The sequence below is a fragment of the Xenopus tropicalis genome, chromosome 6 (assembly GCF_000004195.4).
Source record: "Xenopus tropicalis strain Nigerian chromosome 6, UCB_Xtro_10.0, whole genome shotgun sequence".
In the NCBI taxonomy this organism is placed as follows: Eukaryota; Metazoa; Chordata; class Amphibia; order Anura; family Pipidae; genus Xenopus; species Xenopus tropicalis.
Window position 1 is genome coordinate 152,762,551 of NC_030682.2, and position 23,961 is coordinate 152,786,511.

General features: G+C 55.5%; 2 protein-coding genes across 7 annotated transcripts in view; one reads left to right on the plus strand and one right to left on the minus strand.

Moving 5' to 3' along the window:
- LOC116411514 (fucolectin-1-like) overlaps positions 1-4,859 on the minus strand; it is a 48,449-nt gene extending 43,590 nt beyond the window's left edge. The window contains exon 1 of the mRNA XM_031903898.1: positions 4,665-4,859. The gene's annotated coding sequence lies outside the window, so the exon portion shown is untranslated. The remainder of the gene's footprint in view (positions 1-4,664) is intronic.
- Positions 1-23,961, plus strand: part of plec (plectin) — a 161,323-nt gene that overhangs the window by 4,790 nt on the left and 132,572 nt on the right. For 3 of the 6 annotated variants that reach the window (XM_031903875.1, XM_031903876.1, XM_031903877.1), the window contains exon 2: positions 5,254-5,449. In XM_031903875.1, the coding sequence (XP_031759735.1) occupies positions 5,260-5,449 (190 nt within the window). In that variant the 5' untranslated portion in view covers positions 5,254-5,259. Of the gene's footprint in view, positions 1-5,253; positions 5,450-17,971; positions 17,991-18,041; positions 18,964-23,961 lie in introns of those variants that run through there. The other 3 variants (XM_031903882.1, XM_031903884.1, XM_031903888.1) reach the window with 2 other exon arrangements.

The following is a 23,961-nucleotide window of genomic DNA, read 5'->3' on the forward strand; positions in this document are numbered from 1 at the left end:
GGTGTAGTGGAGTTAAGGGGAGACACTGGGGGGAATAGGAGGGTTACTGGGGGAGACACTGAGGGATGTAGGAGGGTTACAGGGGAGACACTGGGGGGAAATAAAGGGTTACGGGGGAGACACTGGGGGATGTAGAGTTACAGGGGAGACACTGGAAATAGGAGGGTTACGGGGAGACACTGGGGGGAGAAGAGAGGTTACAGGGGAGACACTGGGGGAATAAGAGGATTACGGGGGAGACACTGGGTGTAGGAGGGTTACAGGGAGACACTGGGGGAATAGGAGGGTTACGGGGGAGACACTGGGATGTAGGAGGGTTACAGGGGAGACACTGGGGGCATAGAAGAGTTAAGGGGAAGACACTGGGGGAATAGGAGGGTTATGGGGGAGACACTGGGGGGAATAGGAGGGTTAAAGGGAAGACACTGGGAGTGTAGGAGGGTACAGGGGGGCACACTGGGGGGTGTAGGAAGTTAAGGGAAGACACTGGGGGAATAGGAGGGTTTACTGAAGACACTGGGGGATGTAGGAGGGTTACAGGGGAGACACTGGGGGGAATAGGAGGGTTACGGGAGTACACTGGGGAGTAGGAGGGTTACGGGGAGGACACTGGGGGATGTAGGAGGGTTACAGGGAGACACTGGGAATAAGAGGGTTACGGGGAGACACTGGGGGGAATAGGAGGGTTACGGGGAGACACTGGGGATGTAGGAGGGTTACAGGGGAGACACTGGGGGGAATAGGAGGGTTACAGGGGAGACACTGGGGGAATAGGAGGGGTTATGGGGGAGACACTGGGGGGCATAGAAGAGTTAAGGGGAAGACACTGGGGGAATAGGAGGGTTATGGGGGAGGACACTGGGGGGGAATTAGGAGGTTACTGGGGAGACACTGGGGGGAATAGGAGGGTTACTGGGGAGGCACTGGGGGAATAGGAGGGTTAAAGGGAAGACACTGGGAGTGTAGGAGGGTTACAGGGGGGCACACTGGGGGTGTAGGGAAGTTAAGGGGAAGACACTGGGGGGAATAGGAGGGTTACTGGGGGAGACACTGGGGGATGTAGGAGGGTTACAGGGGAGACACTGGGGGAATAGGAGGGTTACGGGGGAGGACACTGGGGGATGTAGGAGGGGTTACGGGGGAGACACTGGGGGATGTAGGAGGGTTACAGGGGAGGACACTGGGGGAATAAGAGGGTTACGGGGGAGACACTGGGGGGAATAGGAGGGTTACGGGGGAGACACTGGGGGATGTAGGAGGGTTACAGGGGAGACACTGGGGGGAATAGGAGGGTTACAGGGGGGGGGGACACTGGGGGATAGGGGGTTATGGGGGAGACCCTGGGGGGCATAGAAGAGTTAAGGGGAAGACACTGGGGGGGAATAGGAGGGTTATGGGGGAGACACTGGGGGGAATAGGGGGGTTATGGGGAGACACTGGGGGGAATAGGAGGGTTACTGGGGAGACACTGGGGGGAATAGGAGGGTTACTGGGGAGACACTGGGGGAATAGGAGGGTTACGGGGGAGGCACTGGGGGATGTAGGAGGGTTACAGGGGAGACACTGGGGGGCATAGAAGAGTTAAGGGGAAGACACTGGGGGGAATAGGAGGGTTAAAGGGAAGACACTGGGAGTGTAGGAGGGTTACAGGGGGGCACACTGGGGGGTGTAGGGAAGTTAAGGGGAAGACACTGGGGGGAATAGGAGGGTTACTGGGAGGACACTGGGGGGAATAAGAGGGTTACGGGGGAGACACTGGGGGATGTAGGAGGGTTACAGGGGAGACACTGGGGGGAATAGGAGGTTATGGGGAGACACTGGGGGATGTAGGAGGGTTACAGGGGGAGACACTGGGGGGCATAGAAGAGTTAAGGGGAGACACAGGGGGGAATAGGAGGGTTATGGGGGAGACACTGAGGGGAATAGGAGGGTTATGGGGGAGACACTGGGGGGGGGAATAGGAGGGTTACGGGGGGAGACACTGGGGGATGTAGGAGGGTTACAGGGGAGACACTGGGGGGGCATAGAAGAGTTAAGGGGAGACACTGGGGGGAATAGGAGGGTTAAAGGAAAGACACTGAGAGTGTAGGGGGCAGGGGGAGACACTGGGGGGGCATAGGAGAGTTATGGGGGAGACACTGAGGGGAATATGAGGGTTATGGGGGAGACCACTGGGGGGGGAATAGGAGGGTTACGGGGGAGACACTGGGGGGGAATAGGAGGGGTTACGGGGGAGACACTGGGGGGGGGGAATAGGAGGGTTAACGGGGGGAGGCACTGGGGGGGGAATAGGAGGGTTACAGTGGGGGCACCCTGGGGGGGGCAATAGGAGGGTTACAGTGGGGCACACTGGGGGCAATAGGAGGTTACAGTGGGGCACACTGGGGGGGAATAGGAGGGTTACAGTGGGGCACCCTGGGGGAATAGGAGGGTTACAGGGGGGCACCCTGGGGGAATAGGAGGGTTACAGTGGGAGGCAATGTGGGGAATAGGAGGGTTACAGGGGGGCACCCTGGGGGGAATAGGAGGGTTACAGTGGGAGGCAATGTGGGGGAATAGGAGGGTTACAGGGGGCACCCTGGGGGGAATAGGAGGGTTACAGTGGGGCACCCTGGGGAATAGGAGGGTTACAGTGGGAGGCAATGTGGGGGAATAGGAGGTACAGGGGGCCACCCTGGGGGAATAGGAGGGTTACAGTGGGGCACCCTGGGGGAATAGGAGCGGTTACAGTGGGCACCCTGGGGGAATAGGAGGGTTACAGTGGGAGACAATGTGGGAATAGGAGGGTTACAGTGGGGCACCCTGGGGGAATAGGAGGGTTACAGTGGGGGCACCTGGGGGGGAATAGGAGGTTACAGGGGGGCACCCTGGGGGGGGAATAGGAGGGTTACAGTGGGGCACCCTGGGGGGAATAGGAGGGTTACAGTGGGCACCCTGGGGGGAATAGGAGGGTTACAGTGGAGACCTGGGGAATAGGAGGGTTACAGTGGGGCACCCTGGGGGGAATAGGAGGGTTACAGTGGGGCACCCTGGGGGGAATAGGAGGGTTACAGTGGGGCACCCTGGGGGGGAATAGGAGGGTTACAGTGGGGCACCCTGGGGGGGAATAGGGAGGGTTACAGGGGAGACACTGTGGGGGAATAGGAGGTTACAGGGGGGCACCCTGGGGGGAATAGGAGGGTTTACAGTGGGGCACCCTGGGGGGGAATAGGAGGGTTACAGTGGGGCACCCTGGGGGGAATAGGAGGGTTACAGTGGGGAGACACTGTGGGGGAATAGGAGGTTACAGTTGGGGAGAACACTGACCCTGGGGGGAATAGGAGGGTTACAGGGGGCACCCTGGGGGAATAGGAGGGTTACAGTGGGGCACCCTGGGGGGGAATAGGAGGTTTACAGAGGGGCACCCTGGGGGAATAGGAGCGTTACAGTGGGCACCCTGGGGGAATAGGAGGGTTACAGTGGGGCAAGAATAGGAGGTTACAGTGGGAGACACTGTGGGGGAATAGGAGGGTTACAGGGCGGCACCCTGGGGGAATAGGAGGGTTACAGTGGAGGCACCCTCGGAGGGTTACAGTGGGGCACCCTGGGGGGAATAGGAGGGTTACAGTGGGGCACCCTGGGGGGAATAGGAGGGTTACAGTGGGGCACCCCTGGAGGGGGAATAGGAGCTTACAGTGGGCACCCTGGGGGGGAATAGGAGGGTACAGTGGGGCACCCTGGGGGAATAGGAGGGTTACAGTGGGGCACCCTGGGGGGAATAGGAGGGTTACAGTGGGAGACACTGTGGGGGGAATAGGAGGGTTACAGGGGGGCACCCTGGGGGAATAGGAGGGTTACAGTGGGCACCCTGGGGGGAATAGGAGGGTTACAGTGGGCACCCTGGGGGGAATAGGAGGGTTACAGTGGGAGACACTGTGGGGAATAGGAGGGTTACAGTGGGAGACACTGTGGGGGAATAGGAGGTTAACAGTGGGGCACCCTGGGGGGAATAGGAGGGTTACAGGGGGCACCCTGGGGGGGAATAGGAGGGTTACAGTGGGCACCCTGGGGGGGACATAGGAGGGTTACAGGGGGGCACCCTGGGGGAATAGGAGGGTTACAGTGGGCACCCTGGGGGGAATAGGAGGGTTACAGGGGGGCACCCTGGGGAATAGGAGGGTTACAGTGGGCAACCCTGGGAATAGGAGGGTTACAGTGGGGCACCCTGGGGGGAATAGGAGGGTTACAGTGGGGCACCCTGGGGGAAAGGAGGTACAGTGGGAGACACTGTGGGGGAATAGGAGGGTTACAGGGGGGCACCCTGGGGAATAGGAGGGTTACAGGGGCACCCTGGGGGGGAATAGGAGGGTTACAGTGGGGCACCCTGGGGGTTATTGGAGGGGGCAAGGGCACAGTTGGGATTGTAGGGGGGTGACTGTAGGTTGGGGAGATGGGGGGGAGGGGAGGCAATGTGCCGTTACTGACTCACAGCTGATAACTATAGGGGGGGGGATTGAGTAATACTCGTTACACAGGATGTTACCAGTTGCTGTAGGTGATGGGGAAAGACTAACTAGTCCCCTCGCACAGAGTGTGCAGCACAGGGGGTTAAACCATCAAATCAGGGCTGTGGGGCTGAGACCTACCCATTCCATTTTGTTGCTAGGGACATTTTTTATAGTTACCTTTTGAATGCCAGGATGTAGAGGCACAGAAGAATAAATGAAGATATAAAGACCAACTGCAGGTTGTTTTGTTCTCGGTCTTTCTGCCCCACCTACACCCCAGGTTCTGCCCATCTGGGGGGCCATATGCTCCTGCCCCTGGGCAATGTCTCCTACTCCCTTAGGGCCCTGCTGCCTTCTGCCCTTATGAGCTGAAATGCTGATTGGTGCATGGATGGTTGGGGGGCGTGGCTTGACATCTGTGGTGGGATTGGTGCAGATTCCTCCTGTGATTTCCAGCAAGTACATCCTGCTGAGGATCATGGGAGTTGCAGTAAAGCAGCAACTACAGGGCAGAGTGCAACCTCTCGTGCCTAAATCAGTGATCTGCACCATCAGTCTCCCGGTTCTGCCCCGGGGGCAGGAGCAATAGGCTGGAATTTTTTCCAAAATCTCTTAATCCTGGAAATCTTTGTAGAGCTGCACACGTGTTCCCTCACACGCACATACGTGCACTCGTTTGTTTAGGAGGGAGAGAGAGGAGGCTGCACGCCCTGCACTTGTCTGTGGTGGGAGCTGCCATGTTGCTTACACAAGCCGTCTCTTACAGGAGCTGATGTCGCTGGACAGGAAGGACCGGTCCCGGATGGCGGAGGACAGTTCCAGCGCCAGCAGTGGGTCACCCACCCTAGGGGACACGCTGCCCTGGAACCTGTCCAAGAACCAGCGGGTGAAGCGCTCGTCCTCAGCCTCGGGGAGGGGGTCGGTGCTGGACGCAGCTGAGAGGGCCGTCATTAGGATTGCGGGTGAGTCGATTGGTTGTTACTTTTATTGTTACTTTTATGAGCAAACGTAGGGGGCTGTTCCTGCTGAATTGTGCTTAGTACAGGGGAATCTCTATGTGCCATAGTTTTATGGTATCTCTCTGTACAGGCTATGGGCAAACTTAGGGGGCTGTTCCTGCTGAATTGTGCTTAGTACAGGGGAATCCCTATGTGCCATAGTTTTATGGTATCTCTCTGTACAGGCTATGAGCAAACTTAGGGGCTGTTCCTGCTGAATTGTGCTTAGTACAGGGGAATCCCTATGTGCCATAGTTGTATGGTATCTCTCTGTACAGGCTATGAGCAAACTTAGGGGCTGTTCCTGCTGAATTGTGCTTAGTACAGGGGAATCCCTATGTGCCATAGTTTTATGGTATCTCTCTGTACAGGCTATGGGCAAACTTAGGGGGCTGTTCCTGCTGAATTGTGCTTAGTACAGGGGAATCCCTATGTGCCATAGTTTTATGGTATCTCTCTGTACAGGCTATGGGCAAACTTAGGGGGCTGTTCCTGGTAATGATGACACTTTATGGGGGACAGGAATGGGTGCCGCTAATCGCTCAGAGTCTGATAATAAAAATATAATAGCAGAAAAGTGTCTCCCCCCCCGGCAGCCAATCAGGGCTTTGTGTGGGAATGGCAGCCCAAAACTAATGTAGTTTCACAGTAACCTTGGCTGTCGGCTTATTGTTAAATAAAAATGGTATTACCCAACATGCACTGGGGGAGACATGCTAGGGACACTAGGGGTAAAAAAAAGTCGGTTAGTTTTCAAATTACAAACCCACCAAGGCTCCAAAAAGTAGCCCAAACCGTTACCATGGCAACCCGCCCCAGGGCAGCTGCCATACAGGAAGCAGTTGGTTCCCAGAGTGTCTGTGAGAGGGAATTCTGGGCAATGACTTTCCCTCCATTTTTCTGTCTGTGTAGTGTTTCCATGGATACAAGTACGTTTTCTCACGTTGGTGCCCGGGGGGGGGGGGGGCCTGGGGCCTAGAAGAACAACGCATGGAGCGCGGCATTGTGGGAATGTGCACCCTAATCTTGTGTCACATGTTTACCTGCATTTCCTGCTTCCGATGAGGGGAGTCGTGGGGACCCCAGAGTGTGAATGGGCAGAACCAAAGTGCTTTGTGGGTAACTGAGGGGGATGGGACCCCACATAAGTGCTACCGGCTACTGACTGTGTATAGAGATATCCGGCTACTGACTGTGTATAGAGATATCCGGCTACTGACTGTGTATGGAGATATCCGGCTACTGACTGTGTATGGAGATATCCGGCTACTGACTGTGTATGGAGATATCCGGCTACTGACTGTGTATAGAGATATCCGGCTACTGACTGTGTATAGAGATATCCGGCTACTGACTGTGTATGGAGATATCCGGCTACTGACTGTGTATGGAGATATCCGGCTACTGACTGTGTATGGAGATATCCGGCTACTGACTGTGTATGGAGATATCCGGCTACTGACTGTGTATGGAGATATCCGGCTACTGACTGGTATAGGATATCCGGCTACTGACTGTGTATAGAGATATCCGGCTACTGACTGTGTATAGAGATATCCGGCTACTGACTGTGTATAGAGATATCCGGCTACTGACTGTGTATAGAGATATCCGGCTACTGACTGTGTATAGAGATATCCGGCTACTGACTGTGTATAGAGATATCCGGCTACTGACTGTGTATAGAGATATCCGGCTACTGACTGTGTAGCCTCTAATGTGTCCGGAATCTGTATTTGGCTGAATTACAGACGTGGGGGCAGGTTTTGCATGTTTTTTGCCACAGGGGTAGGTTCCATGTTTGTTGGGTTGTATTAAGGCCCTTCTTGTTATTAGCCTTTAGGTTTGGGGGGTCTGGGAATATGTTTGGGAGCCCCTCATCCTTATGGAGTGAGCACTGTAGATCCCTGGCTATTTCCCTGAGGGGCTTTAGTTGGGGGTGTATGTGACCCCGAGAGGAATTCCATTTGTTTGTATTGTAGAAGTCGACTTCTGGGGATCCCGGGGGCTGTAGGGATGTACTGACCCCCAATCCTTGGGCTGTAGCCCCTGTTAGTGAAGTCGGCTCTGAGTGTTTATAGTTGGGGGGTCCCTTTCAGTAGAACATACCCCATTATATGGCAGAGCCCGGCTGTAGGTGAGTGTTTGGGGGGGTCCCTTTCAGTAGAACATACCCCATTATATGGCAGAGCCCGGCTGTAGGTGAGTGTTTGGGGGGGTCCCTTTCAGTAGAACATACCCCATTATATGGCAGGGCCCGGCTGTAGGTGAGTGTTTGGGGGGGTCCCTTTCAGTAGAACATACCCCATTATATGGCAGGGCCCGGCTGTAGGTGAGTGTTTGGGGGGGTCCCTTTCAGTAGAACATACCCCATTATATGGCAGGGCCCGGCTGTAGGTGAGTGTTTGGGGGGGTCCCTTTCAGTAGAACATACCCCATTATATGGCAGGGCCCGGCTGTAGGTGAGTGTTTGGGGGGTCCCTTTCAGTAGAACATACCCCATTATATGGCAGAGCCCGGCTGTAGGTGGGTGTTTGGGGGGGTCCCTTTCAGTAGAACATACCCCATTATATGGCAGGGCCCGGCTGTAGGTGAGTGTTTGGGGGGGTCCCTTTCAGTAGAACATACCCCATTATATGGCAGGGCCCGGCTGTAGGTGAGTGTTTGGGGGGGTCCCTTTCAGTAGAACATACCCCATTATATGGCAGAGCCCGGCTGTAGGTGAGTGTTTGGGGGGGTCCCTTTCAGTAGAACATACCCCATTATATGGCAGAGCCCGGCTGTAGGTGAGTGTTTGGGGGGGTCCCTTTCAGTAGAACATACCCCATTATATGGCAGAGCCCGGCTGTAGGTGAGTGTTTGGGGGGGTCCCTTTCAGTAGAACATACCCCATTATATGGCAGAGCCCGGCTGTAGGTGAGTGTTTGGGGGGGTCGGGGCAAAGCTATTGTACATTAGATGGTTTATCCGCTGGCTTTGGATATATGGGGGTTTGTAACTATTCTCCCTGATATGAATGTTTGTATCTAGAAAGTGAGTGTGAGTGTGAGTGGGGGGGGGGGAGTAGCTCAGTTTTACATTGATAGTTGGGGGAAATTGTTTGTGAAACTGAGTTCTGGTTCGGTACCGGCCCAGATTATGAATATGCCGCCTGTGTAGCGGGGGTAGGTCAGGGGCTTGTGTTACAGGCGGAGAGAAAGTCCTCTTCCAATTTAGCCATGAACAGATTGGCATATTGGGGTACAGAGTGGGTACCCACACTGGGTCCCATCTCCTGTAGAGATATTTCCTGCCTGAATAGGAAGTGATTGTGTGTCAGGGCAACTCAGTCAGTTGTGTAACTGCCCGGGGGGGTCGGCCCTCCTTCCCCAGGCAGCTGTACCATCTGTATGTGGAATGTTTGTATAAAGTGATGCCATTGCTGCCAACATGGTGCCCTCTGGGAGTGGCCCTATACCTGCCGGTTTGTTCAGCAGATCCCTTGGAAATAGCTTGTTGTACCCCTTACAGCAGGTTCCAAGATCTGCCCGACCCAGCCTGATACCCCCCCGGCAGTGCCAATCCCAGATACTATAGGTTCCAAGATCTGCCCGACCCAGCCTGATACCCCCCCCGGCAGTGCCAATCCCAGATACTATAGGTTCCAAGATCTGCCCGACCCAGCCTGATACCCCCCCCGGCAGTGCCAATCCCAGATACTATAGGTTCCAAGATCTGCCCGACCCAGCCTGATACCCCCCCCGGCAGTGCCAATCCCAGATACTATAGGTTCCAAGATCTGCCCGACCCAGCCTGATACCCCCCCGGCAGTGCCAATCCCAGATACTATAGGTTCCAAGATCTGCCCGACCCAGCCTGATACCCCCCCCCGGCAGTGCTAATCCCAGATACTATAGGTTCCAAGATCTGCCCGACCCAGCCTGATACCCCTCCGTCAGTACAATCCCAGATACTATAGGTTCCAAGATCTGCCCGACCCAGCCTGATACCCCCCCCGGCAGTGCCAATCCCAGATACTATAGGTTCCAAGATCTGCCCGACCCAGCCTGATACCCCTCCGTCAGTACAATCCCAGATACTATAGGTTCCAAGATCTGCCCGACCCAGCCTGATACCCCCCCGGCAGTGCCAATCCCAGATACTATAGGTTCCAAGATCTGCCCGACCCAGCCTGATACCCCTCCGTCACTACAATCCCAGATACTATAGGTTCCAAGATCTGCCCCACCCAGCCTGATACCCCTCCGTCAGTACAATCCCAGATACTATAGGTTCCAAGATCTGCCCCACCCAGCCAATCCCAGATACTATCGGCCGCCCAGGGGTACCTTCTTTGTGTATTGTAGGAAGCATATAGAAAGTTCCCATTGTGGGAGTCTCTGGTATTAAATCCAACAGATCTGATTGTGTGGCTGGGAGTGTCTCTCCTATAGGCCCCTGGGGGCAGCTTGGGGCGCAGCTTGGGGGGCAGCTTGGGGCGCCGCTTGGGGCGCAGCTTAGTAAAGAATTCCTCCATGTCCTGCAGAGTTGGATTGTACCCATTGTTGTGTAGGGCAGTGTGTTGCCCCTCTGATAGTCCTGTCAGTTCCTATTGAGTAGGAGTGTAGCCAGACAAATGTATAACACAGGGTTGTTGTGTGTTGGTCGGATGTGCATGGCGCTCCCTTTGGAGTTACCTGTAGTGTAGTTAGGGGGCTGGAAGGCTACAGAGTTACAGAACCAAGGGCAGTTGCCCTGATTGTGGGCTCACTTGGTGCCCCTGGAACAGACTGAAGGGGCAGATTTGTAACCCTGACTGAAGCGTTTGGAGGAGACACTGAGTTTGGGCCCCGTGGGCTCTGGAGTATAAGGAGTTAACTTGCCAAGAAAAGAAGGGGGGGAAGCGCCAGCAGGGGGCAGTGCCACCCCACAGTAATGTGCAGATTGGTTGGACTGTAGGGCAGATGGGCACCTTCAGGGGCTGGTGCAAACACCACAAGAAGGTGTAGGGAAAGGGCCAGATGTGTTGGTATTCAGATCATATACATGTGACACAACAGAAAGCCCCCAGCTACGAGCATAAGGATTATCATTATATTTAGTATCAGGCCAGTGGCTAAAGGGCAAATAACAGGAAGTAGTGACGCAGCTGCTTCCTGTCCGTGAGTTTGGCCTGTGACTGGGGATACACCCCCCCAATTTGGTATGTCCCATGGCAGGCAGGGCCAGTAATAAATAAATTATATATATATAACCATGGAGGGTAGGTGCCGGGAGTATATATGGAGTAGGGAGGGTAGGTGCCGGGAGTATATAGGGAGTAGGGAGGGTAGGTGCCGGGAGTATATATGGAGTAGGGAGGGTAGGTGCCGGGAGTATATAGGGAGTAGGGAGGGTAGGTGCCGGGAGTATATAGGGAGTAGGGAGGGTAGGTGCCGGGAGTATATAGGGAGTAGGGAGTGTAGGTGCCGGGAGTATATAGGGAGTAGGGAGGGTAGGTGCCGGAGTATATAGGGAGTAGGGAGGGTAGGTGCCGGGAGTATATAGGGAGTAGGGAGGGTAGGTGCCGGGAGTATATAGGGAGTAGGGAGGGTAGGTGCCGGGAGTATATAGGGAAGTAGGGAGGGTAGGTGCCGGGAGTATATAGGGAGTAGGGAGGGTAGGTGCCGGGAGTATATATGGAGTAGGGAGGGTAGGTGCCGGGAGTATATAGGGAGTAGGGAGGGTAGGTGCCGGGAGTATATAGGGAGTAGGGAGGGTAGGTGCCGGGAGTATATAGGGAGTAGGGAGGGTAGGTGCCGGGAGTATATAGGGAGTAGGGAGGGTAGGTGCCGGGAGTATATATGGAGTAGGGAGGGTAGGTGCCGGGAGTATATATGGAGTAGGGAGGGTAGGTGCCGGGAGTTTATATGGAGTAGGGAGGGTTGGTGCCGGGAGTACAGTGGAGGAAATAATGATTTGACCCCTCACTGATTTTGTAAGTTTGTCCAATGACAAAGAAATGAAAAGTCTCAGAACAGTATCATTTCAATGGTAGGTGTAACAGTGGCAGATAGCACATCAAAAGGAAAATCGAAAAAATAACTTTAAATAAAAGATAGCAACTGATTTGCATTTCATTGAGTGAAATAAGTTTTTGAACCCTCTAACAAAAAAAGACTTAATACTTAGTGGAAAAGCCCTTGTTTGCAAGCACAGAGGCCAAACGTTTCTTGTAATTGATGAGCAAGTTTGCGCCCATTTTAGGAGGAATGTTGGTCCCACTCCTCTTTGCAGATCATCTCTAAATCCCTAAGGTTTCTGTCTCTGTGCAACTCTGAGCTTGAGCTCCCTCCATAGGTTTTCTATTGGATTAAGGTCCGGAGACTGACTAGGCCACTCCATGACCTTAATGTGCTTCTTCTTGAGCCACTCCTTTGTTGCCTTTGCTGTATGTTTTGGGTCATTGTCGTGCTGGAACACCCATCCACCACCCATTTTCAGTTTCCTGGCAGAGGGAAGGAGGTTGTCGTTCAGGATTTCACGATACATGGCTCCGTCCATTTTCCCGTTAATGCGAATAAGTTGTCCTGTGCCCTTAGCAGAAAAACACCCCCAAAGCAAAATGTTTCCACCCCCATGCTTGACGGTGGGGACGGTGTTTTGGGGGTCATAGGCAGCATTTTTCTTCCTCCAAACACAGCGAGTTGAGTTAATGCCAAAGAGCTCTATTTTGGTCTCATCAGACCACAGCACCTTCTCCCAGTCACTCACAGAATCATTCAGGTGTTCATTGGCAAACTTCAGGCCTGCACATGTGCCTTCTTGAGCAGGGGGACCTTGCGAGCCCCTGCAGGATTTTAATCCATTGCGGTGCAATGTGTTTCCAATGGTTTTCTTGGTGACTGTGGTCCCTGCTAATTTGAGGTCAGTAACTAACTCCTCCCGTGTAGTTCTAGGATGCTTTTTCACCTTTCTCAGAATCATTGACACCCCACGAGGTGAGATCTTGCGTGGAGCCCCAGAGCGAGGTCGATTGATGGTCATTTTGTGCTCCTTCCATTTTCCAACAATCGCACCAACAGTTGTCACCTTCTCTCCCAGCTTCTTGCTAATGGTTTTGTAGCCCATTCCAGCCTTGTGCAGGGCTACAATTTTGTCTCTGACATCCTTGGGCAGCTCTTTGGTCTTTCCCATGTTGGAGAGTTTGGAGTCTGCTTGATTGATTGATTCTGTGGACAGGTGTCTTTTATACAGGTGACTAGTTAAGACAGGTGTCCTTAATGAGGTTGACTAATTGAGTAGAAGTGTCTAACCACTCTGTGGGAGCCAGAACTCTTAATGGTTGGTAGGGGTTCAAAAACTTATTTCACTCAATGAAATGCAAATCAGTTGCTATCTTTTATTTAAAGTTATCTTTTCCATTTTCCTTTTGATGTGCTATCTGCCACTGTTACACCTACCATTGAAATGATACTGTTCTGAGACTTTTCATTTCTTTGTCATTGGACAAACTTACAAAATCAGTGAGGGGTCAAATAATTATTTCCTCCACTGTATATAGGGAGTAGGGAGGGTAGGTGCCGGGAGTATATATGGAGTAGGGAGGGTTGGTGCCGGGAGTATATATGGAGTAGGGAGGGTAGGTGCCGGGAGTATATATGGAGTAGGGAGGGTTGGTGCCGGGAGTATATATGGAGTAGGGAGGGTAGGTGCCGGGAGTATATATGGAGTAGGGAGGGTAGGTGCCGGGAGTATATATGGAGTAGGGAGGGTAGGTGCCGGGAGTATATATGGAGTAGGGAGGGTAGGTGCCGGGAGTATATATGGAGTAGGGAGGGTAGGTGCCGGGAGTATATAGGGAGTAGGGAGGGTTGGTGCCGGGAGTATATATGGAGTAGGGAGGGTAGGTGCCGGGAGTATATAGGGAGTAGGGAGGGTTGGTGCCGGGAGTATATATGGAGTAGGGAGGGTAGGTGCCGGGAGTATATATGGAGTAGGGAGGGTAGTGCCGGGGAGTATATATGGAGTAGGGAGGGTTGGTGCCGGGAGTATATATGGAGTAGGGAGGGTAGGTGCCGGGAGTATATATGGAGTAGGGAGGGTTGGTGCCGGGAGTATATATGGAGTAGGGAGGGTAGGCTGCCGGAGTATATAGGGAGTAGGGAGGGTAGGTGCCGGGAGTATATATGGAGTAGGGAGGGTTGGTGCCGGGAGTATATATGGAGTAGGGAGGGTAGGTGCCGGGAGTTTATAGGGAGTAGGGAGGGTAGGTGCCGGGAGTATATAGGGAGTAGGGAGGGTAGGTGCCGGGAGTATATAGGGAGTAGGGAGGGTAGGTGCCGGGAGTATATAGGGAGTAGGGAGGGTAGGTGCCGGGAGTATATAGGGAGTAGGGAGGGTAGGTGCCGGGAGTATATAGGGAGTAGGGAGGGTAGGTGCCGGGAGTATATAGGGAGTAGGGAGGGTAGGTGCCGGGAGTATATAGGGAGTAGGGAGGTAGGTGCCGGGAGTATATAGGGAGTAGGGAGGGTAGGTGCCGGGAGTAATATAGGGAGTAGGGAGGGTAGGTGCCATGTGCCGGGAGTATATAGGGAGTAGGGAGGGTAGGTGCCGGGAGTATATAGGAGTAGGGAGGGTAGCTGCCGGGAGTATATAGGGAGTAGGGAGGGTAGGTGCCGGGAGTATATAGGGAGTAGGAGGGTAGGTGCCGGGAGTATATAGGGAGTAGGGAGGGTAGGTGCCGGGAGTATATAGGGAGTAGGGAGGGTAGGTGCCGGGAGTATATATGAAGTAGGGAGGGTAGATGCCGGAGTATATAGGGAGTAGGGAGGGTAGGTGCCGGGAGTATATAGGGAGTAGGGAGGGTTGGTGCCGGGAGTATATAGGGAGTAGGGAGGGTAGGTGCCGGGAGTATATAGGGAGTAGGGAGGGTTGGTGCCGGGAGTATATAGGGAGTAGGGAGGGTAGATGCCGGGAGTATATAGGGTAGGTGCCGGGAGTATATAGGGAGTAGGAGGGTTGGTGCCGGGAGTATATAGGGAGTAGGGAGGGTAGATGCCGGGAGTATATAGGGTAGGTGCCGGGAGTATATCGGGAGTAGGGAGGGTAGGTGCCGGGAGTATATCGGGAGTAGGGAGGGTAGGTGCCGGGAGTATATATGAAGTAGGGAGGTAGATGCCGGGAGTAATAGGGAGTAGGGAGGGTAGGTGCCGGGAGTATATAGGGAGTAGGGAGGGTTGGTGCCGGGAGTATATAGGGAGTAGGGAGGGTTGGTGCCGGGAGTATATAGGGAGTAGGGAGGGTAGGTGCCGGGAGTATATAGGGAGTAGGGAGGGTTGGTGCCGGAGTATATAGGGAGTAGGGAGGGTAGATGCCGGGAGTATATAGGGTAGGTGCCGGGAGTATATAGGGAGTAGGGAGGGTAGGTGCCGGGAGTATATAGGGAGTAGGAGGGTAGGTGCCGGGAGTATATAGGGAGTAGGGAGGGTAGGTGCCGGGAGTATATAGGGAGTAGGGAGGGTAGGTGCCGGGAGTATATATGAAGTAGGGAGGGTAGATGCCGGGAGTATATAGGGAGTAGGGAGGGTAGGTGCCGGGAGTATATAGGGAGTAGGGAGGGTTGGTGCCGGGAGTATATAGGGAGTAGGGAGGGTTGGTGCCGGGAGTATATAGGGAGTAGGGAGGGTAGGTGCCGGGAGTATATAGGGAGTAGGGAGGGTTGGTGCCGGGAGTATATAGGGAGTAGGGAGGGTTGGTGCCGGGAGTATATAGGGAGTAGGGAGGGTAGATGCCGGGAGTATATAGGGTAGGTGCCGGGAGTATATAGGGAGTAGGGAGGGTTGGTGCCGGGAGTATATAGGGAGTAGGGAGGGTAGATGCCAGGAGTATATAGGGTAGGTGCCGGGAGTATTTCGGGAGTAGGGAGGGTAGGTGCCGGGAGTATATCGGGAGTAGGGAGGGTTGGTGCCGGGAGTATATAGGGAGTAGGGAGGGTTGGTGCCGGGAGTATATAGGGAGTAGGGAGGGTAGATGCCGGGAGTATATAGGGAGTAGGGAGGGTTGGTGCCGGGAGTATATAGGGAGTAGGGAGGGTAGATGCCGGGAGTATATAGGGTAGGTGGTTTGGGAAGGTGCAGGGAGTGGGGGCCGTACAACTCCCTGTCAGTAAGATTCTGCCAGTTGCATGTCAGATTGGGGGGCGGGGCACTGCAGGACTGCTTACCTGTGTCTCCGCCTCCTTTACAGCTTTTTCTATGTAACTATGTGCCATAAGGCCTCGCCACGCTGCAGTGCTGTAAATAGCAGAATCCCGTAGTCTTTCAGACAGTCGGCTCCTAAGAAGGGAGGGTTATTGGCGACTGTCTCACTGGGCGTCTCATTGGGGCATCTCATTGGGCGTCTCATTGGGGCGCTACTATCCCTGTGCCCCCGGGGCTATATAATTATTCTCCTGGTTCTGCCCTATAGAGATGTAAATGCCCAGCAGGCTATTGGCCTTCGGTGCCACCACATTCCTGTGATTACAGCAGCAGTTTGTGGGCCCATGACTGGCGCTGGTTCTGTTTGTATTTGGGTCAATGAGTAACTAGAAATGCCCCATTATCTCTATGTAAAGCACCGCACTGTGCTGCCCGCCCCCACGTGGGGTAAATGGAATGTACCATTATATTGTACCTGTCTCTGCCCACAATATCCGAGAGGTGGCACCATGCCTGCCCGTGCCATGCAGTAACGTTAGGGTTAATAAGGTAGTGCCCGGGGGGGGGGGATGCCGGGAGTAACAGTAACTGTGGGGCAATTTATAGCTGCCCAGTGCTATGCCACCTTACTGTACCACGGCTGCCCCACTCTGCCTAATGTTACCATGGCTACCCATTTCATCTTACTGTACCACAACTGCCCCATGCCACCTTACTGTATGGCCACCCTTAGCACTTTACATGGGGGGAGTGTGGGCATGGGGGAAGTGTGGGTATGGGGGCGGTGTGGGTATGGGGACAGTGTGGGCATGGGGGGCAGTGTGGGTATGGGGGGCAGTGTGGGCATGGGGGGCAGTGTGGGCATGGGGGCAGTGTGGGCATGGGGGCAGTGTGGGCATGGGGGCAGTGTGGGCATGGGGGGCAGTGTGGGCATGGGGGGCAGTGTGGGCATGGGGGCAGTTGGGGCAGTGTGGGCATGGGGGGCAGTGTGGGCATGGGGGGCAGTGTGGGCATGGGGCAGTGTGGGTATGGGGCAGTGTGGGCATGGGGGCAGTGTGGGTATGGGGCAGTGTGGGCATGGGGGCAGTGTGGGCATGGGGGGCAGTGTGGGCGTGGGGGCAGTGTGGGCGTGGGGGCAGTGTGGGCGTGGGGGCAGTGTGGGCGTGGGGCAGTGTGGGCGTGGGGGCAGTGTGGGCGTGGGGGCAGTGTGGGCGTGGGGGCAGTGTGGGCATGGGGGCAGTGTGGGCATGGGGGCAGTGTGGGCATGGGGGCAGTTGGGGCAGTGTGGGCATGGGGGCAGTGTGGGCATGGGGGCAGTTGGGGCAGTGGGGACATGGGGGCAGTGTGGGCGTGGGGGAGAGTTGGTGAGGAAGGCTGATCACCCTCCTCCTCTCTGCAAATTCAGTCAGAGGCCGAGTTACCGGGGAGACATTTGCTTTCCCTTTGAAGTCTGATAAGGAACTGCCCCGGCCCCTGGGAGGGAACGATCCAACTGCCCCGGCCCCCAATCCTTCTGCCACATCCGTCAGGGAATTCCGTGTCCGTCAACTGCTTCCCATGAACTGATTCACTACAGGGCCCGCCCACGGGGAGGGGCTTGGATGTTACTGTGTCCTGGGGAAATTGGGTTCCTACTGTGTGAGAGAGTAGTAACTGCTACTGGCGAGGGGGGGAGTAGTACCTTGGGGAGAAAGAGTAGTCTCTAGGTTATGTGTGGGTAGTTGTGCCCTCGCTGTGTGGGTAGTTGTGCCCTCGCTGTGTGGGTAGTTGTGCCCTCGCTGTGTGGGTAGTTGTGCCCTCGCTGTGTGGGTAGTTGTGCCCTCGCTGTGTGGGTAGTTGTGCCCTCGCTGTGTGGGTAGTTGTGCCCTCGCTGTGTGGGTAGTTGTGCCCTCGCTGTGTGGGTAGTTGTGCCCTCGCTGTGTGGGTAGTTGTGCCCTCGCTGTGTGGGTAGTTGTGCCCTCGCTGTGTGGGTAGTTGTGCCCTCGCTGTGTGGGTAGTTGTGCCCTCGCTGTGTGGGTAGTTGTGCCCTCGCTGTGTGGGTAGTTGTGCCCTCGCTGTGTGGGTAGTTCTCACTCTGCATGTGGCGCAGTTTTTATTTGCCTCCCTGAGAAATCCTACTACTTTTTGGGGGCAAATAATGTGCCAGGCCCCAGGGTAACTTATGCCGACAGGTCTAAATAATGTTCCTGCACTTCAGTTGCCCCGGTGCCACCCAGTGCTCGGTGGGACTGCCCCAATCAGGTGCTGGAGTGAGAGGCAGCTGTTGCTTTAAGGGGGAGGGGCTTAGGAGTGACCCTGCTGGGGGGTTTGGCTGCTGCTGCTTTTTGGGATCTGACGGACTATGGGTATGTGTGTGCGAGTGGGACTGGGGGAGCCAGACAGCCGTGCTGGGGAGGAGGGCACATACAGGCGGCAGGGGGAACACACAGGGCAGCAAAGCCAGAGGGGGTATTAGGGAGAGGGCAGCAAAGCCAGAGGGGGTATTAGGGAGAGGGCAGCAAAGCCAGAGGGGTATTAGGGAGAGGGCAGCAAAGCCAGAGGGGGTATTAGGGAGAGGGCAGCAAAGCCAGAGGGGGTATTAGGGAGAGGGCAGCAAAGCCAGAGGGGGTATTAGGGAGAGGGCAGCAAAGCCAGAGGGGTATTAGGGAGAGGGCAGCAAAGCCAGAGGGGGTATTAGGGAGAGGGCAGCAAAGCCAGAGGGGTATTAGGGAGAGGGCAGCAAAGCCAGAGGGGGTATTAGGGAGAGGGCAGCAAAGCCAGAGGGGTATTAGGGAGAGGGCAGCAAAGCCAGAGGGGGTATTAGGGAGAGGGCAGCAAAGCCAGAGGGGTATTAGGGAGAGGGCAGCAAAGCCAGAGGGGGTATTGGGGAGAGGGCAGCAAAGCCAGAGGGGTATTAGGGAGAGGGCAGCAAAGCCAGAGGGGTATTAGGGAGAGGGCAGCAAAGCCAGAGGGGGTATTAGGGAGAGGGCAGCAAAGCCAGAGGGGTATTAGGGAGAGGGCAGCAAAGCCAGAGGGGGTATTAGGGAGAGGGCAGCAAAGCCAGAGGGGGTATTAGGGAGAGGGCAGCAAAGCCAGAGGGGGTATTAGGGAGAGGGCAGCAAAGCCAGAGAGGATATTAGGGAGAGGGCAGCAAAGCCAGAGGGGGTATTAGGGAGAGGGCAGCAAAGCCAGAGGGGGTATTGGGGAGAGGGCAGAATATCTGGGGGGCTAGCAGGCAAGTGATTGCCATGGCCGGCTTTAATGTGCACAACTTGCCTCCCAATGCAGAGGAGCAGGACTTTATCCAAGCCTACGAGGACGTGCGAGAGCGCTATAAAGGTAGGTGCCCGTGGGTCTGGGGTGCATGTGATTGGGGGTGCTGCACAGATATTTCCCATCATGCTCTGCCAAGCAGCACACACAGTAGGTGCCACAGCAGATCCAATGCTCCTGTGCTGCAGGGAGATGTTTGGCATTTGATCTGGCAGCTGAGGGGTTAAAGGAGGGGCCCAAGGGGGTTGCGCACCTGCTGATATTTTCCATGTGGGATTAATGAATGGTGCAAGTGTAATGGGGGGCCCTGGGGCCCAAGCTGGGCTGCGTGTAGTGATAACTGTGACTGTTGGACCTTCTCCTCTGGGTGGCGGATTTGTTTATATCCTGAGTGGGAAGGTGGGGCCAGGGCTAATTGTGGAAAAGTCCCGTTGCCCATAGGGGCAGATCACTGAGACAGGTAGGAGGGACATAAATGTGAGAGAGAGAAAAGGGGCAGGAACCAACTGAGTGTGGGGCAGGAACCGACTGACTGTGGGGCAGGAACTGACTGACTGATGGCACTGGAGCTGAGTGACTGGGGCAAGAGCCGACTGACTGTGGGGCAGGAACCGACTGACTGTGGGGCAGGAACCGACTGACTGTGGGGCAGGAACCGACTGACTGATGGCACTGGAGCTGAGTGACTGGGGCAAGAGCCGACTGACTGTGGGGGCAGGAACCGACTGACTGTGGGGCAGGAACCGACTGACTGTGGGGCAGGAACCGACTGACTGTGGGGCAGGAACCGACTGACTGATGGCACTGGAGCTGAGTGACTGGGGCAAGAGCCGACTGACTGTGGGGCAGGAACCGACTGACTGTGGGGCAGGAACCGACTGACTGTGGGGCAGGAACCGACTGGGGGAACCGACTGACTGTGGGGCAGGAACCGACTGACTGTGGGGACCTGTGGGGCAGGAACCGACTGACTGTGGGGCAGGAACCGACTGACTGTGGGGCAGGAACCGACTGACTGTGGGGCAGGAACCGACTGACTGTGGGGCAGGAACCGACTGACTGTGGGGCAGGAACCGACTGACTGTGGGGCAGGAACCGACTGACTGTGGGGCAGGAACCGACTGACTGTGGGGCAGGAGCCGAGTGACTGTGGGGCAGGAGCCGAGTGACTGTGGGCAGGAACTGACTGACTGTGGGGCAGGAACTGACTGACTGTGGGGCAGGAACTGACTGACTGTGGGGCAGGAGCCGACTTACTGTGGGGCAGGAACCGACTGACTGTGGGGCAGGAACCGACTGACTGATGGTACTGGAGCTGAGTGACTGGGGCAAGAGCCGACTTACTGTGGGGCAGGAACCGACTGACTGATGGTACTGGAGCTGAGTGACTGGGGCAAGAGCCGACTGACTGTGGGGCAGGAACCGACTGACTGTGGGGCAGGAACCGACTGACTGTGGGGCAGGAACCGACTGACTGATGGTACTGGAGCTGAGTGACTGGGGCAAGAGCCGACTGACTGTGGGGCAAGAGCCGACTGACTGTGGGGCAGGAACCGACTGACTGTGGGGCAGGAACCGACTGACTGATGGCACTGGAGCTGAGTGACTGGGGCAAGAGCCGACTGACTGTGGGGCAGGAACCGACTGACTGTGGGGCAGGAACCGACTGACTGTGGGGCAGGAACCGACTGACTGTGGGGCAGGAACCGACTGACTGTGGGGCAGGAACCGACTGACTGTGGGGCAGGAACCGACTGACTGTGGGGCAGGAACCGACTGACTGTGGGGCAGGAACCGACTGACTGTGGGCAGGAACCGACTGACTGTGGGGCAGGAACCGACTGACTGTGGGGCAGGAACCGACTGACTGATGGTACTGGAGCTGAGTGACTGGGGCAAGAGCCGACTTACTGTGGGGCAGGAACCGACTGACTGATGGTACTGGAGCTGAGTGACTGGGGCAAGAGCCGACTGACTGTGGGGCAGGAACCGACTGACTGTGGGGCAGGAACCGACTGACTGTGGGGCAGGAGCCGAGTGACTGTGGGCAGGAACCGACTGACTGACTGATGGTACTGGAGCTGAGTGACTGGGGCAAGAGCTGAATTACTGTGGGGCAGGAGCTGAGTGACTGTGGGGTAGGAACTGACTGGGTGACTGTGGGGTAGGAACTGACTGGGTGACTGTGGGGTAGGTACCCACTGAGTGACTGTGGGGCAGGAGCTGAGTGACTGCGGGGTAGATACCCGCTGACCCCCACTGACTGCTATTGGGCAGGAGTGAACAGACTGATGGGAGGACAGGAAGTGAGTGAGTGGCCGAGGGGCAGTGCAAGTTTGGTGCCAGTTGAGGGGCGGAAGCAGTCAGAGCGGGGGGGGTGGGGTGGCAGGCACAGTTGTTAATGTCGGGGGCACCGGCTCTGCGTTTGGCCACTTTCTGTTTAACCCCGTCACTGCCTGAGCTGGGATTTTGCTGGGAATTCCCTGAATGTGAGGAGGTGGTGCCGGTGCCCAGTGACCTCCCTGGCGCGAGAACGTTGGGCCGGAGCCGCTCATGTTACTGGAACTGTGTATAAATAGCTGCACTTACTCACCAGAATAAACTGTACTGGGAGCCCGAATGGGCACTGGGGGGGCACCGTGGCACAGCCGGATCTACCCCAATACCCCTAATACCGCAGGTTATGTAACATGCTCTCTATAGGGGGCACCCTGGCACAGCCGGATCTACCCCAATACCCCTAATACCCCAGGTTATGTAACATGCTCTCTATAGGGGGCACCCTGGCACAGCCGGATCTACCCCAATACCCCTAATACCCCAGGTTATGTAACATGCTCTCTATAGGGGGCACCCTGGCACAGCCGGATCTACCCCAATACCCCTAATACCCCAGGTTATGTAACATGCTCTCTATAGGGGGCACCCTGGCACAGCCGGATCTACCCCAATACCCCTAATACCGCAGGTTATGTAACATGCTCTCTATAGGGGGCACCCTGGCACAGCCGGATCTACCCCAATACCCCTAATACCCCAGGTTATGTAACATGCTCTCTATAGGGGGCACCCTGGCACAGCCGGATCTACCCCAATACCCCTAATACCCCAGGTTATGTAACATGCTCTCTATAGGGGGCACCCATATAAATACAATGAGAGAGAGGCAGGAAGAGGTTTCGCTATGTATGTGGCTGGGGGGGGTGCTGTTTGGCTGGAATCTCTGGAATATAATTGGGTCTCCCTGGCATGGCAGCCCCCGCGCAGATATACTAATCTATTGGTGATTGGCACCTCCTGATGTTGTCTCACTACAGATCCCAGCAGCATTAGCGGCAGCGCTGGCAGTCACTTGGGAGTTGTAGTTTCACCACATCTGTAGAGTCAGTGCTGTGAGGCCCCAGCTATGCCATTAGGGAGTAGTGGGATCTATTAGATTTAACCCTGAGTGGAGCCTTGTAACTCAGCCGAGATAAAGGGTAAATGATATTTATCTGTGGGGGTGCAATGTTACCCCAGTCGGTGCTAATAAATAACCCCATTGGGTAACGCTATGGGAAATAGAAAGGTACTTATTACTGATTTATACTCATACTGTAGCCGCTGGTTATCTCTGTATTGTACCTTATATATTAGCCCCCAGCAGAGCAGCCTTCCTGCACAGCGCCTCCTGCTGGGGCCCCTGGTTAGTGCATCATGGAGCCGGTGTCTGTTTATACTAAACATAATGTGTGTAATTGGGGGGGGGGGGGGTAATGCACCTATAGCTCTTATTTCCACTCTGTGCCCCTTACTGTACAGAGCACTTTTTGGGTGCTGCTGGGAGTTGTAGTTCAGAAGCAGCTGAAGGGCTGGGGGGGGGGTGTAGATTTGAGGAGGAATTGGTGTTTTCCCAGCTGCCCCACAGTGGAATGTGCAGCCCCCCCTTCCCCATTTGTCACCTACACGTAAGATTCACACCCACCCATCTGTCTGGGATGTGTCAGACCCCCGGGCACCCCTCCAGCTATTTGCTCTGTTCCTGGTGGTTCTGCAGCGCCGGGAAATTGTTCTGCCCAATTATGGAATTCTGGGAAGTCTGTTCTATTGGAGCCTTTGGAGGGGGTATTGCCCAGGCAGAGGGGGGCAGTATGGCAGTCCCAACATGTATAGATATGGGGATTTTATTTATAAAGGGGAAGTTCACCTAGGAAATAACTTTTCTATCTTCATTAAATCTTTTCTTTCACCCCTGCTATTATTCCTGGGGCCCAGGGGCCCGGGGCCCTTCACAACTCTGCATTGGAGAAACCGAAAAATATGAAATGAACCATCGTAAGGTGAACTTCCCCTTTAAACAGGTGGGAGGAGACCTCTGTTTCCAGAGAAAAGAGAGAAGGTGGGGGAAGTGTTCGGGTATGTGGGGCATTTGGGCCTTACCCCAGAGCTAGAGGCAGAACAGCGCTCAGTAGGTTTATGAAGCCCCCCCCTCGCTCTCCCCCCCAGTAACCTGCTGCCGCTCATCATACTGACCCACACATACTGGTACCACAGTCACTATTTATTGGGCTGGGGGGGGGGCTGTTTGTGCCTCTGGGTACTGGGAATGCCAGGGGGGCTGTAAGGTGCCACAGACAGTCACTATTTATTGGGCTGGGGGGGTGTTTGTGCCTCTGGGTACTGGGAATGCCGGGGGGGCTGTAAGGTGCCACAGACAGTCACTATTTATTGGGCTGGGGGGGGGCTGTTTGTGCCTCTGGGTACTGGGAATGCCAGGGGGGCTGTAAGGTGCCACAGACAGTCACTATTTATTGGGCTGGGGGGGGCTGTTTGTGCCTCTGGGTACTGGGAATGCCGGGGGGGCTGTAAGGTGCCACAGACAGTCACTATTTATTGGGCTGGGGGGGCTGTTTGTGCCTCTGGGTACTGGGAATGCCGGGGGGGCTGTAAGGTGCCACAGACAGTCACTGTTTATTGGGCTGGGGGGGGGCTGTTTGTGTCTCTGGGTACTGGGAATGCCGGGGGGGCTGTAAGGTGCCACAGACAGTCACTATTTATTGGGCTGGGGGGCTGTTTGTGCCTCTG